Source organism: Boleophthalmus pectinirostris, unplaced genomic scaffold (genome assembly GCF_026225935.1).
Source record: "Boleophthalmus pectinirostris isolate CB_2022bp ecotype Guang Dong unplaced genomic scaffold, ASM2622593v1 HiC_scaffold_23, whole genome shotgun sequence".
Lineage (NCBI taxonomy): Eukaryota > Metazoa > Chordata > Actinopteri > Gobiiformes > Gobiidae > Boleophthalmus > Boleophthalmus pectinirostris.
In genome coordinates, this window is record NW_026571207.1 from 25,726,794 (window position 1) to 25,744,699 (window position 17,906).

Here is a 17,906-nt window from a genome sequence, read left to right on the forward strand (position 1 = left end):
TTATGTCAAATATCAGAATTGCATATTGTTACTATATTTATACATGTGGATATAAATATAGATTTTCCTATGTACATTTTGATATTTCAACATCGCATAAAGAATTAAATAAATAATACAAATATAATCAAATCTTACAGTAAGTACGATTTGAGAAACGCTGTATTAGAGCCAAAATAGTTTGAAACAATCATGCTATTAACAGTTATTCTTTTAATAAAAATCGTGGCCTATAGTCTGGTACAGCTACACCACAAATACCCTGCAAGTTTACCGAGTGGAGCGCTGGAATGACTGGAGAGGGCGGAATAGGAACTGGAAAAGTCGGGCTTCCTTCTGCTCAGTCTCTGTGTGTCAGTGTGTAGTCGTGTGTGTGTATATGTGTTAATAAGTGTTGCTTAATTTTCAAAAAAAAAAAGTTCTGTGTTGTTTTCACCTCCTGATGTCAGTGGCCTCTGCGTCTTCCTGCTCCGCCACTAGCCCCGCCTCCGGACCGTGGCGCCTTGGCCCTTGACTGCGATTGCGAGGGTGAGCGCTGAACCCCACTTTACTGGGCTTGTCCTTACTGTCAGCTTGTTTAGGGGGCTTTGGGAGCTCTGGTTCTGTGTGGGGCGGTGGTGGTGGCGGTATAGGCCGGCGGTGCTCAGTGGGTGTTCCAGCTGGAGATGGGGCCATAGACGAACATAGGCTGAGACTGTCACACAGAGCTCCCCAGTTCTGTTCACACTGTAGTCGAACACTACGAGTTAGTGCCTCTTTCACCTCCTCCCCACAGCTTAAGAGGATGTTCACCAGCTCCACATATGGGCTACACGCACAAAATAATAAATCAGACCTTCAGACACTGGGAGAAACCATAAAATCAAATGCTAATCCATGCAATGACTATACATGGAAGAGTTACAAGAAAAGTAAACAAGAACGAGCAGTGAGAGCAAGTCTTTACAAGATGTTCACCCATTATAATCAAAGCTAAATGCAGGTTAAAAAATCATCCATGAGTAAGAATGGGCGATATGCCATTTTCACAGTTATATTATGATTTTGATGTACTTTATATTGCTTTAAAGAGGTAACTAAAGCCATCATCTTCTTCTGAAAGTTCACACTTCCTTTTGATTAGTTAAGCCCACATGTCCTTCATAGTCAGAGTATTATAGAGGCTGACCAATATGAGGAATGGGGTTTAAAATAGGAGGTCTGGGCAAAGGTGTATTTGAGCATAGATTTGTATTAAACAGAGAAACAATGATGATCTGACAATAATAGCACCAATAATAGCAGATGATTGTAGGGATGAGATCATTAATTATTTTTTAACGCCATATCATCCAGCCCTACATGAACATGTAATACAGCATTACTAAAGTAGAAGAATGAAAACACAAATCTTATTTATAGAAAATCAGGTGGAGAGGTTTGGGCATATTATTGTATTGTTTTGTTTTAGTACTGATGTAACATTCTGGCACAGCAGTGGCTCTAATGGAATTTGTTCTTTTAGAAGTAAACTATTTGGATTCTTGTGAGCTTTATGCCATGTTATAATCAAAATCATACCTGGAGCTGTGTTTTGTTTCATTCACACATGTCTGAGTAATCCTTTATTATTAGTCTGTCTACATCTCCAGAGCTCAAAATGCCTGGTTCCACCTTGTGATGCCATGTAATGGTTTCAAGTTAACAACTACCTTTTACCTTTAGTTTAGTAGAGATTGGCAAATCTGGGGCTGAAATAATCCAAATGATTTTAGTGAAGGTGTATGGAGTTTGAAAACACAGCAGAGCACTTCCTGTATTACCATATGACATTGCAAGGTGAAACAAAAAGTCTTCATCTTGACAGAAGAAAGCCTAAATATGCAAGATTTGTGTGTTAAACATGTGTAACTGAAACACAGCTCCAGAGGTAAACAACATTATAACATAGATCAGAAAATAGTGATATGGGCCCTTTAAGAATAATCTCTCAACTTACCCTTTGGGAAACAGGTCCTGGAAGTGGATCATCTCCACCATGACAGCCACATTCTCCTTGGCGGCAGAGCACAGGTTGTGTTTGATGTAGCATTCTCGCTGCAGCTGAAATACCATCTCCTTTATGGACACACACTTCCGACTGATGCAGCTGAACTTGTGCCGGAGCCCGTGAGCCATACATTTGAGAGCGTCTTTGATAAAGGACTTTCCCTGAACAAATATATAAAACAAATGCATTAGCAAAACATTACATTTCCATAATATTTACTTAACTGGTAGTATCAACAAGGTCCAAGGACAGAAGGTCACAGGGATGGTGCGAGCTATGGCATCTGACATACAAAAAAATTAAAATGCATCAACATGCGATCTCCAGAAATGAAAAACTAAAAAGATAGACAAAAATATCATAAAATCAACATAAATTTAACTTTAGAGGGCCATAAGATATTTATGTTTTTCAGAATGTGATGATGTCATTCTTTCAGATGAGGGGGCAAGAGTCAGACCTTCTCATGATTACATCAAATTTGCATAATGTTGAATCTGATCAATTCTGTTAGTGACATGACCATAAAACTAAAATATGTAAATATTATCAGCATGAAGTATGACGTGATCAGAAACTCTGCCATAGCATTCTATTTGTGCCAATCTTCTGTCAGGATAAACTGACAGGGTTATGTCAGTACGTGCAGCTTGGAAATCACTACACTCTGAAAAGAAGTAGTTGGTATAGACCTAAAACTCAAAACAAACAAACTTGTTCATAAAATATGGTTAAAGCATCAGTGTGGTATGTGATATGAAAGTGTGACTATGCTTTTTAATGGGGTGATTAAAATGGGTGAGAATAGCAGTCAACTGTGTCATTCTTGTGGTCAGCGTAATCTGCCAAAAATGTGAGTTCCTATATGTGACCCTATAGACATATTAAGACCCCAGTCAGGCCTGGCTTGGCACTGCTGCACTCTCCACTGTGTATGAAAAAGGAGCTGACAAGGCTCCACGCCAGCTGGCTTCTCCTGACCCCCTATCCCAACTGTACATGCACCGTCTACTGAGAGGGAAGTGGATGTCCCAAGAGAGGAAAATGGATTACAAGTTTATGTATGACTGAAAATCTGCGAAAACTTCCACCACTTGAGGCATGCTAAAGTAAAAAAAATAAATCAAATTAAACAAATGTGTTCCTGAGCGCAGTGGAGCAGCGATAAGCAGGAGGAATGTTGCCTGTAGTTACAAAACACAATAGAGTTGTATACCTGAGAGTCGAATTTGCCAGCATTGTGTAGAAACGTCATGCAGATTTCCTGAAGCCCCCGAATCTCACAGGAGTTATTCTCGAAGCACTCGAACACACCACAGCCCACATCTCCCGCGTTCACTAGGCAATGCTGGATCTCAGCTAAAGAAAACAATATAGAGCGGTTAGGTTAGAGGAGGGACCATATTGTTAAGTGCACAGCAGAGACAGGGGCACATTGTCAGGGGCAAGTTGGCAGGCAACCCCCCACCCCCTCTCCTCATCTGCTGCACCATGGCACACAGCTCCTATGGCTCTCATGCAGGTGGCAATTTGAGATTCAGAGTGATTTGTGCATGTCTTTGCTTTGCTCGATGAAACTAAACAAAGTGGCAAGGGAAACACTACAGAGATATTACTGTGTCATTCTGCAGCAAGCTCCATCTGCAATGGCTGGCATAGAGATGGTGCATTGCAGATAGAACACTTGTGAAGGAAACATTAGCACAGTTATAAAGTCAGCAGGCATCAACAAGTGGCTTGTGTGACATTTATTGGCTTGCATCATCAGAATTCAAAGGGCTAGAAGGGTAACATGGTTTTAGGATAATCACGATTCATTTAGATAGGCCAAGTAAATGCATAATGCTATGTTGTGCACATGGCAATCTGGCCCCGGGCTGCTCCTCTCTGTCTTCTAAAGCCATGGCAGCACAAGCAGAACAAATGAGTGAGGACATAAATTACTAGAAGAAAGTAAAGTAACCTCAAATTGCTGTCTAAGACCATAAGTTACATATAATTAGACGTTATGAGATTACCAGCAAGAGAGTCGTTACAGAAACAAATGTTGCGGAATTAATGCGATCGTTTGATAGCCCCTTTATTTCCAATTTAATATGGAAAAATGCGCGCAACGCCAAGAAGCCATATGGAGTTACAGTTTGGCAGCGAAAAGCCAAACTGTTGACCTACGTAAAACATAATTACACGCGTGATTTGTCTTGGAGCTGATAAGTGATGGGCGTGAGAACATTTTTTACCACCAGTTGCGTCAGGACGTCTCGAGACCACAGCAAATGACGACTAACATAAAAAGTTATTAGAAATCTTGTCAACAAAGAAAGCTCTGTTTCGGGGTGATGTTGGGAGCGTGGCTGGGTTCAGGGGGAAGGGGAAGAGTTGGGATTTGTAGGAGTTGAACTTAAGTGCGCAGGAAAAGTGAGCCGCTGTCAGCAGTGCTTGTTTTGGCATTACGAGAATGTGCTTGGATCGTACGAGCCTTAGCCGCAACGTGCATTGAATTACACAGTGGTGTTACCAGCTCATATGCTGAAACCCACTTTAGAAAATAATAATAATAATAATAATAATAATCATCATCATCATCATCATAATAATAATAATAATGGTGTGCGTGAGTGTGGATAGCAATTATGAGCTCAGGTTTTGGCGCAGGTTGTGGCCAAGACGCACAACTCTTAGCTCTCAAAGTAAGCGCATTAAATGATGATAATACTATTCCCACACAGCTTTATGACATAATAAGGACAAGTTCTCCAAATGGAGATCTTGCTTCGGGCATCGCTCCACTAACCTGTTTAAACATACCACCTTCAATTAGACCTTGATTTCTCCATAATGTTACCTATTACGCACACGCCCCCGAGGCGCGCACACACCTCGTATACATTACCTATTACCTTGTGCTATTCTATTAATAGTTTACTAACATATTGAATTTCTGTCTGAGTGTATTTACAAGATATCTAATGTCTAAGTAATCAAAAGGGCAGCGAGATTTGAGTTAAAATAGTCACATAAAGAGTCCTCTCTCCTTCACGGCTTTGCCACAGAGAACACGTGTCCCACGCCACGCAGATGTGTTGCGCCAATCATTACATTCTCCGCTGATCGTGCACTCACCTGTGTTTTGTAGGGACAGGCGCCCTTTCTGGCTCGCTGGCTTCTCCGGGGGAATATCGTGACTGTGAATGTCCGTATTATCCGAACGCACTACTTGCTCCAGCACTGACAGAACCAGCAGCGCCACGGCCACTTTGACAAACATTGCGTCTTTTGCTTCTCGCTCCCCAGCAAAGATCCCCAGTCTGCGTGGTGTGGTGCTGCTGGAGCGGTGTCTTCTATAGGGCAGCTGCAGGACTGGCGGAGTGTGCACACGCTGTGAAGGGATGCTGCCTATATTTCTCACCGAGCCCTGGGTGTCAATTTGGATGAAGGAGTTAAGCAGGTGTTGTCGGCCGGGGCTCCAGGACCAATCAGAGACGCAGACATCCACGTCCAAGGTTTTAGGGGAGTGTCCAGTGAAAGTCCCCGTTTTGCCATAAAACTCGAGTCATACCAGCATTTATGATCAAGTTTACTTTGATGGTTTAGCAATAAACACAGTCTTTATATTGCAAAAAATATATAGCATACATTCTAACTTTTACCTTTGAGACAGTTCTCTTTACTGAAGAAAAAATGCATGAAACAGCAACCAATAGTAGAAAGTCTACTTTTTTCCAATAAATGTGATAGAAGAAGAAAGAATAGTGCAAAAGCCATAAGGCTGTTCTATAATTCAAAATAAGCAAACTGTGGAAAGGTTCCTAGATGGTCCTTTAAACTAGGTTGTTTTGGTGGAGTAGGGTGCGTGTGATATTTAGTCCTCCTGTATTGAATCACAGACTAACTATCGTGGGTTTGGCCATTATTTGGTATGGGAAAGGCAAGTCTTTTTCTATTTGTAAGGTGTGGTGCCTTGATTTGTGCATTGAATGATGAGGCCTATAATACCACAAGAATTATTTTCTAGAACTATTGACTACTACTTGAAGAGACGGAGTTGGTAGACACAAAGTAGTTCCTCAGGTAAAAACGTATTGAGCGCATTCCGCAGGTTATCGTTGCACTGGACGTCAGGTTTGAAGAGCTGATTGGCTGAACATGTTAATTACAAATAATAGTGCAGCAAGGAGTGTAGCAGCAGTTGTATTAGAAGCCTCTAGGGGGCCCACTGCACTTATTATACCTCCCGCGGTCTATTTAATTAGGCATACACGTTATAGAAAAGAAAAGTATTAACTTTGGACCTCTGCCGTAATGCATGTTATGAGATAGGCCTACTTACACAATTAGTATAACATCCAAGAAAACCCAAAACATTGTTAATTAAGCCAATTAGTCCATGGTTGTACTATTTTGCATGGATATTAAAGGATACGAAATAAGACGAGAGTTAGTGGTATTGGCCGTTACTGCAATCTACAAAGCATGATATAACCCACAGACCAAGGCTATATTTATACTATGAATGAAATTAGCCCAGAGTAGGACTTGGCGCTTGTACATTAACCTAACCAAAATTACGACCACTTATAGTTCTAAATATAGATAATTATTACCCCAAGACTGTATCTATCATTCTAATTGAGGTTTGAGTCTGTGGAGTGGATCTGAAAGTGCCTCCATAGCTTAGAAACAGGAGCTGTCCAAGAGTTAAAACCTCACATTTCAGGGTCTCTATTAAGCTGTATGCTTATGGTGGATGTGGTACACTTATTTTGCCATGAAGTAATGATAATCTACGTCCTGTATAGCGTTATCACGTTGCTTTTTGCGTTGTTATTGCATTGCTCTAACTGTTGGTCTTCTCCATTAAAGTTGTGCCAGCCTCCGCGCCGCAGACGGGCTGACCAGCGCGTAAAGTGAAATTGCAATGCAGCAGTATTTTTAAAGTCCAGTGGATTTGCAATAGACTCTCGCGGAGAGGGTGTAACGGACATGGCACGCGTCTGGGCACACATGGAGGTTTCTTGGTGGAGTGCCAGGAGCGCCTATACCACAGACCGAAATCTCTAGCACAAATTCACGTCTGTTTAAAAGCTAACCACGCTGGAAACACACCCTCGATTTGAGCCAATCAGAGACCGGCACTACGCCGGCGCGTCACGCTGCATGCTGCTGCGTTCCTAGTGAAAATATGCAGGTATGTGGTCAGGGCAACACATACTCTGGTGAAATATGAAAACACTGCTGGCTGTTGGCTAGAAATCCCTCAAACAGGCAAAATAACTGCAATAATTAAAATGAATAACTATGGAAAATGACTGACTTCTTACAGTATTAAATCAAATGTATGCACACTGTGACAGTAATCATGTCATTACAGTATTCTGGATATTTTTTTATCAGGACATGTCTAAAGTGATTCAAATTTACAACTGCCAAATGCCTTTAACTGTTGCATACAGCATTTGTTGTCTTTATGACATTGTCCAGAGAATGGCATGCTTTGACATTAATGACGGTCATTGATTTTGACTGCTGTTTTGTAAACATACCAAGAGCAGACATGTGTTCTGAGTTGGGACCCCTGGCAGGAGATCAAACAGTGGGACCACAACAGAGGGCCCGACCGAGTGTGTGCCTGGGGGGTCACTTTTCTGAGAGGTGGGCTTCTGTGACAGCAATTAATGGCACCACTTTACAGACCCCGGTTCAGGAACATGTGGAGGTAATTCAGCTTTAGAGACTATAAGATTTTAGATGTTACTTGGCCTCTTACGAGCACAGGAGAGCCATAGCATTTGAGGTGTCAAATAAAAAGATGGAGAAGTTTATATGACACCATAGCAGATCTAGCCGACAGCATTTCCCCTTCACAAGCAACGGGCAATAAATGAAAGCTGCAGGAGAGTGGATATAGTCAGTACCTTATAGGAGCATGTGATGAAATGCCCTCTATGCACAAGGATATCTTACAATTATTATCATCTGTGCAGGAGCTGAATTTAAGACAACTACCATTTTAAAAAGTTAGGCACACACCAGTCTGATATTAGTACTGGATATCGGTGCCAGTATTAAAATATTTGCTTGATGGGATATCGGCTTCCAGTTATCAGTTCAGGTGATATCATGATTGGACATACAAATTGATGTAATACGATTATTTCCTGGTCAAATGGACCCAGAAAATCTCATGTTTGATTTTTAATTTATTCACAGCCATTCTGTAGTTACTGTAGTAAAACATTTAGATCATTTGTCTTGCTTTATTTTAGTTTAAAGGGATTGAATGCTGTTTTCAGCCTCTGCATTGGTACTGGTTGATATAGGGCTTCGGCAGATGCTTAAAGATGGAGTATTAGAATCGGTATCAGGACTAAAAAAGCTGGACCGGTAAGTAAAAGACCCTATCTTAATTGAATGTATAATTAATTTGCATGCCGACAGTGAATTCCTGATATCAGTGTAATATTATGCCAAGACAGGAATTATGTTGAAAGAGACAAAGTAGGGACTGAGGAAGCCAACTGCACAATGACTGAATTTGGCAATGTAGTCAGATGGAAAACCAAACAAACAACTCAAAGCAAAATAACAGATTAGTATCAAAAGCATATATAAAACATCAGTTAAAGGTTCTATATTATGCAAAATTGACTCTTTGGAGCTTTAAGCTATGTTAGAGTGTTGTTACCTCATCAAAAACATAGCTAAAGTTGTATTTTGTTTCATTCACACATGTTTGAGTAACCCTTTAGTCTATCAAAATGCTCAGTTCCACCTTGTGATTTAATGAAGTGGTAGTTTTCTTGTTAGCAGCTACCTTTTAACTTTAGTTCAGTAGAGATAGGCATTTCCAGAGTTGAAATCATCCAAATGATTCTAGTGAAGGTGTATGGAGTTTAAAAACACAGTAGAGCACTTCCGGCATTACCACATAACATCTTTCAAAGTGGAACAGAATGTGTTTAGTTTGATAGAAGAACTCAAACTAAATATGCAGCGTTTGAGTTTTAAACATGTGAGAACGAAACAAAACACAACTCCAGGGATGTTCTGATAAGGAAACAACATTAAAACAGAAAATCTTTAAATCTGAATAAAAAAGTACTTGATACATGGAGCCAAATGATACTGAATAGGAGCTTGTAATGCAGACATATGGTCCTTATTTGCATACAGTATTTCTACTCAGCCATGCCCCCGCTGCACATGTGTCCCGTTTATATTGGGGTTGATGGAAACTATTGTTCCTCAAACATATTGTCAACATTGTTTAAAAAGGCAGGCTCCATATGGCATCTGCAGCAGGATTTAAGGCTTGCAGAGTAAACATGAAGACTGCCAGTGCAATTTGAGATGGAGCGAGCGAGGAGCTGAGAAGAAGAAGCTGTGAAACATTGAATACCAAAGTCTTCGAGGAACCTGAAGATGATATGTCAGTGGCTAAATTTGGCTGTGTTTATGGCTCTGTGCAGTGTATGTGTGTGTGTGTGTGTGTGTGTGTGGGCAAATTGCTGTCAGGTGTTAAACTTATATCTCATGAGTTTGCCAGCAGGATGACATTGCACTACTAGCCTGGAGCAAAGAGCTTTTCCAGAGGGTTTACGAGTCATTAACGTGAGATTTTTCATGTGCATAAAACAGTGAACATTAAAGGTTATAGCACTGAGCTGCAGGAGCCTTCTCTGTGCATGCCATCTCCCCACTCTCCGCTCTGTAAACTCACCTGACTCGTGAAAAGAGAGGTTTTACGGCACACTCAGCAGGCCAGCTCCAGGCTGTAGTTCCACCCAGTGCGAAAACGCCACAACACTCGCTTTCCTTATTGCTACAAAGTTATATTTTATCCTATTCTGTAGGGGCTAAATATATGGCTGCTTACAAAGAGCCCTATGAGGCCATAAGTTGTATCACAGTCAAATGAAAATCACAAATATAATGTTCTCTGCAAACAACAGAGGCATTCAACAGAGGTCTTCTTCTTACCATGAGTAATACCTGCTAACCTTAGTTTATCCTTGGACAAACATAATCTGAAATGCACAGGATTTCTGTTTAGCTATTCATAAGTCAGCCTTCTCTCAAGTGCTAATGCTCCATCCTGTGATAAAATGTGCACTGTGTGCATATGGCCAAATGTGCCAACAGTGTCTGAGACATGGTATGAAAGGTATACTTTATTGTCAATGCAGGGTAATCTGTCCTCTGCATTTGACCCATCCTTCAGTGCTGCTGAGGCAACCCACTTGGTCATTGACTTTTTTACCTGGTGTGCATGTTTTGGGTTAATGGGGGAACCGGAGGGCCCATAGGAAATCCACCTAGACACAGAAGAAATACGCTATGTATAATGATGGGCCTTTATTGGGTTTGATGAAGATAGGGGCTGGTATTGAATAACTGGACATTTATATGTTTTCAATAACTGTCATTGGTCATATTTAAACATTTTATAATCTCATTGTTAAATTCTCGCTCCAGCAATATGCGACTATAGAGTATGTTCTGCATGGGCTTGTGTTGCTACATCATTAGCCATGCAGTTGAGTGGTCCCTCTCATTACGGTCCATATATGCACAAAGGATTGATTGACTGGCAGAGCAGAGAGATGCGCTGTAGTTGCCCATGAGAGCCCTCACCTTGGCTGCTAGTGCTTGTATGGAGGCAGAGGTGATGTCATCATGGTTCGAGACAGCGGGTTTGATGCTCTGATAGCTGGGCACGCTGGCACAAAAGAGAGCAGCTCCAAAAACAAAGGCCCATTTTACTGAGAGTGAGACATGAGGCCGGAGGGCACTGTGGGTGGCACATAGTGTCATAGCTGCTCAAAAGACCGGAGAGCAATTAACCATCTGATTCAAACTCTGGGCAAATGGGCTTATTATGTAAGGTCAGTTTGGGCTACATCTTTCAGTAAAACAAGTTTGTTTCGGGTAACACTTTTATGCGATCACTCTGTGTTTCCTTTTCCTCCCATCATAAGGGATCCAGAGAAGCTATATTTATCGTGATTCAGAGTTCCAACAATTGTGCAACATAATATGACACACTTACCGCTCATTAGAGATGAAGGGTCCTTTGTGGCAGCCTGACAATCATTAAAACTTCGCCTCTGGTTTGGCTTGTTTACTCTGTGGTGATTACCAGGTGATTGTGCAGCCCGTGACCCACATTCAGAGTCAGGTCAGCCAAGACACGGGGGATAATTGACGATATTCAGAGAAGTGCACGTAGAGAGAGAGTGTCGGAGTGTATGCCCATTTGTTCCTGCCTCATTAGACTGTGTTAGGGACAAGACAAGCTGGCTCACATACGCTTGTGGGCAAACAATACCACTGTCCAATGCAACTCATATTGTATGGGATCTTATGTGAAGAAAAAAAAACACATGTGGGGGAATGAAATGTATACTTTGATTCACTTGGTATGGAAAAATAAATAAATGTGGTTTTATAATGAAAATTGCATTTGGCCAGGGATGTAATGTCCACATATAGCATCCAAAGTCTTTCACCTGTCCGTCCAAGTGAAGAGTGCCTTTCCAAGTAGTGTTCTTTGTCTTAGCTGTAACGTTTCTGTTTTTAAAAGTGCCTGCACAGCACATATTTATAGTAAAATCTGAAACTCATTTTCAAGACTAAGGTAAAAACTTGATACTCAAAACGGTACTGACTTCAATAACACTATGATAATAATCTAGTTTGAAAATGGATGAGGTCCCATACTAGTTCTAATATAGATCAAGACAATTTAAAAACTATTCAGAAAGAGTGGGGTTGTGATGCTAATTAAAGGTACTACTCGATCTGAAGCTGTTACTCATTTTAGATTTTATTCCAAGGTTTATTTTAACACATTCTGACCAGAGAGAACTGACTTACTTGGAACTACAACAGGTGAGCTGATTTGTGCAGTTAAAGTCTCAAGCTAGCAAGCATTATCCAAAAGTTTTTTAGTTAGTCATTTAGTTAGTTTTGTTGAAAAAAAGACCACGAACACTTGTATTGATCACACGCTCCTAAAAATGTGTTGCTTAAATCCATTTTGTATATATATATATTTTTTTAGTTTTCAGACTTTCTTAAAATCTTTTTAGCAGCCATGTCACTGCAAAGTATCAATATGCTTGCTGAAATTAGTATCTAGTTTCATTACTAGTTTTAGTATAGTGTCTGGTATTGACTTCTGACCACCCTGGGCCTATTTGTAGTAGTATAAATATTAGCACTATGATCGGCATTACAGTATGAGTTATTGCACAGAGCTGTTGCAGTAATAAAAGTACTTCGTGCAATATGCAACGTTCACCAGCTACATGCAAATCCTCAAAAGAAAATAAAAGGTATTTCTCATTAAATCCTACAGCGCAGTGGCATTTGAACCTCCTCCATTAGTAAAAGCCATTTCCATACCTTCAGGTTTTGTTCCTAGAATTCAGCATTAATACCGTAAATCTGCTTTAATTTGTTTATTATAAGATTAACACCACAACGTAACAGAGGCCTCAACACGGACTATAAAAAGTGCATTCTTGGCCCACTCTGGGAAACTAATAGGTTGCATGCCTCCAACATCACACAGCTGGCTGGACATATTCAAATTTGGCAGAAAAGTTCAGTTTCTGTCACTAACTCAACTGCTCTGATGTGATGTCGACTTCTCTGTGAATCTATGTCTGTTTGTTTTAAGGCACTTACATAAGAGCAGAGATCATAAGAAACCCAGGGAGTGGGCAACGGTAAAAGGTCTCCCACCAGTCAAATAGTTGTCCAAAATACATTCATAAAACACAGACAAGAAGAACATTTACTAAATTGGATGAAGTATAATTTGCAAACTACTTGCTGTTTTCTTGCTGTAAAGATACATAGTGGTAGAGTGGTAAACCCTCCTGTGTTCGGCAGTATTTTCACCTAATCTCAGGCCAGCATATAGTCCTGGTTTAGTTCTGCTTCAGTCTGGGTCTATAGTCCAGGGTTTAGTCCCAGTTTTGTTAGGCTATTTTCTGGTCTATGTTATAATGTTGTTTCCTCATCAAAAACATATCTGGAGTTGTGTTTTGTTTCATTCACATATGTTTAACACACAAGCTCTGCATATTTAGACTAAGTTTTTCTCTCAAACACAAAATACTTTGGTCCATCTTGTGATATTATGTGGTAATATGGGAAGGTAATGCAGGAAGTGCTCCACTGTGTTTATAAACTAGATCATCTGAATTATTTCAGCTCTGGAATTGCCAGTCTCCACTGAACTAAAGGTAAAAAGTAGCTGTTAACTTGAAAACTACTTGTACATGACATTACATAGTGTAACAGAGCATTTTGAGCTTTGGAGATGTCGACAGACCAATAATAAAGGGATACTCAGACACGTGTGAATGCAGCGTAACACAACTCCAGGTATGTTTTTGATGAGGTAACAACATCATAACATGACTGAAACCTCACAAGAGTCAACATGCCAACATACACATGAACATAATTTTTCAATTATGTATGCATTTATTTAGCTTTTGTTTCTTATTTTCTTTTATTTCTTATTTCTTATAGTTTGATTTCCCAGTGATCTTGAATAATGTTCAGTCATTTGTTAGAGAGTGCAGACATAACTTGGATGGAGCTTCTCGGTGAGAAGTAATAGCACTGCTAAGTAGCTCATTACAAAAGTGTTGTTGACATGGCCTGATTGGAACACATTGTTTCTTCACTGGCGCCTATATTTACAGAGGACAACGTTCATTTGATGTGGTGATAGTAATGAGCTTATGTAAAACTAACTCACCTGGTTTGGCAAAGAACTTAAAACATTAAGAACATGCAGCCAATCATAAGATAATGGAGGAACACAATATCTCATTGTGCACCAAGGCATTTAGGCATTTAGGCATTGTTATAAATAAAGTGAAAGATATATTTAGAATAGTTGAGGTTAATTAGACAGCCCATGAATTAGAGGTGGGGTGGAGATCAAACCAACATGTCACAGATGCCTGTGAACCTCAGGGCCATAAGGTTACAATTGAAGGATGTTGTGAGATATTTGTTGTTTACGATGTGTGTCCTACAGTTGGAGGTAATTGATTGCTGTGATGGGTATGTTGGAACATGTTGTATTTTTCCGTAGAGTCAGAGGTAAAGTGGGGGCTGGGATATGGTGCAGGAGATAAAAAGCCTCCCTGGACCTTCTTCCCAGGAATTCCCAGAATTCCATTTGCTAATTATGATATCCGTGGAGAATCAAGAGTGCAGCCATCGCCACCCACACTGACAAAACACATGGTAACATACTCCTGTCTCTTACAACTCACAAAAGTGTTAGGCAGACGAAACAAAGAACAACATCAACATACTGAACAAAGTACATCAACCAAATAATATTATACATAGGGAGAACATGCAAACTCTGCACAGGAATGCACCCTACAATGAGAGCATTAAACCAGGAATCTGTCTCTTCAAGACAGTTATGCATTTTATCACTGTTGCTCAGTTTTGTTTTGTATGCAAGTTTGCAGTTTATCTCAAACTTCAGTGAGAGACCTTATAACACATCACAAGGAAAGTAAAGTGTCCTGCCCATTTAAAGTGGATAATGGGGAGTATTAACAATATTAAACTGACTACACTTCACACTGACAGTAGAACATGTGCCTATAAAGTCAGGTCAAAATACATGATGACAAAAAGAACATATTATGCCTTAATACAGACAGAATTTAAACAAAAAAGACCACAAAGTGAAACATGCTGACAATCTGTTATAAAGAACAGAGATTAAAGAACACAGCAAATGACATTCCTGACAGAAAGAGACAGACATAAGGATTCAGTCATTTCCATGACATTTAGATAAACAGACAGTGGCCTGAAGAAAATTCATGGCTCTTCATCTGCAGAGAGTCTGATCAAGCAGAGCCCAAGTTTAGGACAGATTTCTGGTTTTGGCCTTGGGAGGTACGTCTGAGCAATGGGCTGTCTCTGTTTGCTCTGTACATTATGTTCCTTGGGGAAATCTTGCTGATTAAGTGCTACTATTTTGACAATATGTCAACTCAGGGGAGCGAAGATGAATTTATGCTTGGCAGTTGTGTAAACAGCCTCGCTAACCAACGTGTTCCTCATCCAGAGAAACTGCATGAAGGCTGTCTATTTTAGTGCAGCTGTCAAACTGTGAAACTGTAATGAATGGTTTTAATTAGGATGAAGACGAAGAATCAGATTTTTCTCTCGACGCGTTTGGTTTCTGAATAAACCCTCAGTGACAGCCCACAATCTGCATGACTCAAATGAGCACCAATTCCTGAAATGCATATGTATGTCTGTATTTTTGGTATGGAGCCCCTGGTTAGACCACTCAGGGAGTCGCTATGCGGATGAAAGGGCTCTTTATTGAAGATGGCACAAAGACATCCTTCATAAGACCCATATGACCACTTTATAACATCTGACATAAGCATTTGTGAGAGTGCTGACCAATGCTTGTGGTTCCCATCACTGACACTGCACGGGTGACGGACAACTGAACTCTGCGAGACTATCTCAATTTTTCTCTCCTCTCCACAGAAAACTATAGAAAAAAAGCACAGAGAAGAATTATACAGAATCAATGCCTGACCAAACACAAAAGTATGAGTTGGACAACAATATCCTATAAAAGCTCTGAGGAGGCTTTGGCCACAACAGGAACCTAATAAGCCAGGACTATATTAGAGCACATATGAGCTGTTGGCTGGTCTTTCTATGATACAAAGATATTTTAATGCATCCAAAGTAACTTCCAAAATGCACTGGATTTCAGAACAAATGAATTTTGCAGCAAATTTTCCCAATCAAATATTTTGTATTTTATCTGTGTTGATTTTAGAGGGTCACTTAGACTTAGACTTAGACAAACTTTATTGATCCACAAGGGAAATTATTTGGACACAGTAGCTCACACATCACAATAAATATAACAATAAAATGCAAAAATATAAAGAGTAATAATACAGTCAAAATAAGAAGAAATGGCAAGAGGCACATTAGTACAAATGCAGATTTCTTTTTACTTGAAACATAAACAATGACAAAACAAAACAAACAAAAAAATAATAATTCACAGAGGGCTATCTACTTTTCTGGTAGAGAGTAAGTCAAATGCTTTTCTCTGTGGGGATGTTATTGCTTTGTCTGGAATGTTTCACAGTATGGTATTAAACCTTTCTCTCTTCACGTAGAGCAAACCAGACCAAGTTACAGGTCAGATCTGTGGAAAGGCCTGTAATTGAATAAATGTAAGGTAGAATGTTTAATGTCATTTCAGGCAGAGCAATGGCGTATCCATAGACACAAGCAGGAGATGGACCCCCAACCAAAAAGTTACATAGTGCACCTTTACGGTAAAAAACAAACAAACAAACCAAAAAAAAAAAAAAAACCAAAAAACAATTAAGTCTTGATATGGGTTGGTCCTGTTTAAGTCCTAGTAAGGTCAAAGTGTAGTTCTGGGATCAGCCCAATTTTTTTTATATGGTGACACATCAATGGTGAACCCAGAATCACAAAGTCTAACATGAGTAACAGCTTCAGACAGAGCAGTGCCTACAGTTAGCTTCACACCCACCCCAGAAAATGTGGATGACTTCAGCTGTAAAGTATGAAATAAAGTATAGAAACATAGAAAGTATAGCTTAGATAGGTTAGATTAGATTAGATACTTTATTATCCCGAAGGAAATTTGTTATATATTATATTATATATATGAATTTATAACATGATTGGTGAATTGATAGTCTAATTCCAAATGAACTACAAATGTGATTTCATTTATACTTGAGTCCAGTTCTTAAAAGTTTTTTTTATTTTTTTTATTCAGTTTCATCCATTTCTTTGTGATAGCTTGTATTGCTACTGTTTAATGTAACCATCCATTCTTTCTATTGCATGTCCTAGAGTTACATAGTTTTAAAGTCAAGTGGGATGCTTAATGAATCTCAGTCCACTATTTTTTGAACAGTTGGACAATCCCTGAATACTTCTACTTGCACATTATACAATAACAATATTCAAACTAGTCTTTCGCACAGTATTTTATCCCCGAAGGGCCTTGAGTAGTGACTGTGCTCTTTTCTATTTCTGTCTTGTTGATGCAGTAACATTGCTATGCTGCTTCCCCTGACAAACAACAGTCATAATTCACAGCCCCACTTCAGCACTGTGTGATAAAAAGCAGCATTTAAACAAGTCACTCAGACATTTCTACAGTGAAATTTTGCTTGTGGTTTCAGCCCATGTCTCTCAGGGCAATAATCTGAATGTTCGTGTATTTTGCGTCTATGACTTTGTGAAATTCCTCCCCACTGTCCCAGCTGAGAGTAAGTGCAGGGGGTCAATGCAGTTAACCAACTCAGTGAACCCTGGAAGACCTGTTTATGTTTCATCATTGCTTTGTGCTAAAAATCACGTAGAGAGAAAGAGAGGGAAACTATTGTACTTTATCTATCCCCAATTCTTTGTCAAAACCATAAATCAGTGTTTTCCAACTCTAAGTATCTCTGATTTTGCATATTTGTTCTGTATTGCTGATTCAAGGTAGGGCTTCAGTCCAAACTGTTTTCAAAGCTGTGATTGTACTCCATGAATTACAAGCGCAGTCAAACCAAAAGATTACAATGACACATGACTCCATAATGGGATGCACATTGGCACATTGCTAGCTCTCATCCACTCTCATAGCTGGAGGGTTTAATACAATAAATAAATACGTGCAAAAGTCTAACCTGACCCTGAATTCAAATGTGAAGCATTTTCATGTGGATTATTCTCCTTAAAGTCTGCCTTATGCTGCGGCTGTCAGTAGGCCTCTCACATTTTAGGGGTCCTGTATTACATAAAATTGACT

The 17,906-nt window shown here is 39.8% G+C and overlaps 1 protein-coding gene across 1 annotated transcript; it reads right to left on the reverse strand.

Annotated features, from left to right (window-relative positions):
• Window positions 1–234: 234 nt before the first annotated feature.
• On the reverse strand, window positions 235–5,409 carry stc2a (stanniocalcin 2a). The gene is made up of 4 exons (XM_020927315.2): window positions 5,153–5,409; window positions 3,246–3,388; window positions 1,979–2,190; window positions 235–808 (listed from the first exon to the last, which is right to left on the reverse strand). Exons 1-4 carry the CDS (start codon window positions 5,295–5,297, stop codon window positions 433–435), a joined length of 876 nt encoding a protein of 291 aa, XP_020782974.1. The 5' UTR covers window positions 5,298–5,409; the 3' UTR covers window positions 235–432.
• Between the last annotated feature and the right edge of the window lie 12,497 nt (window positions 5,410–17,906).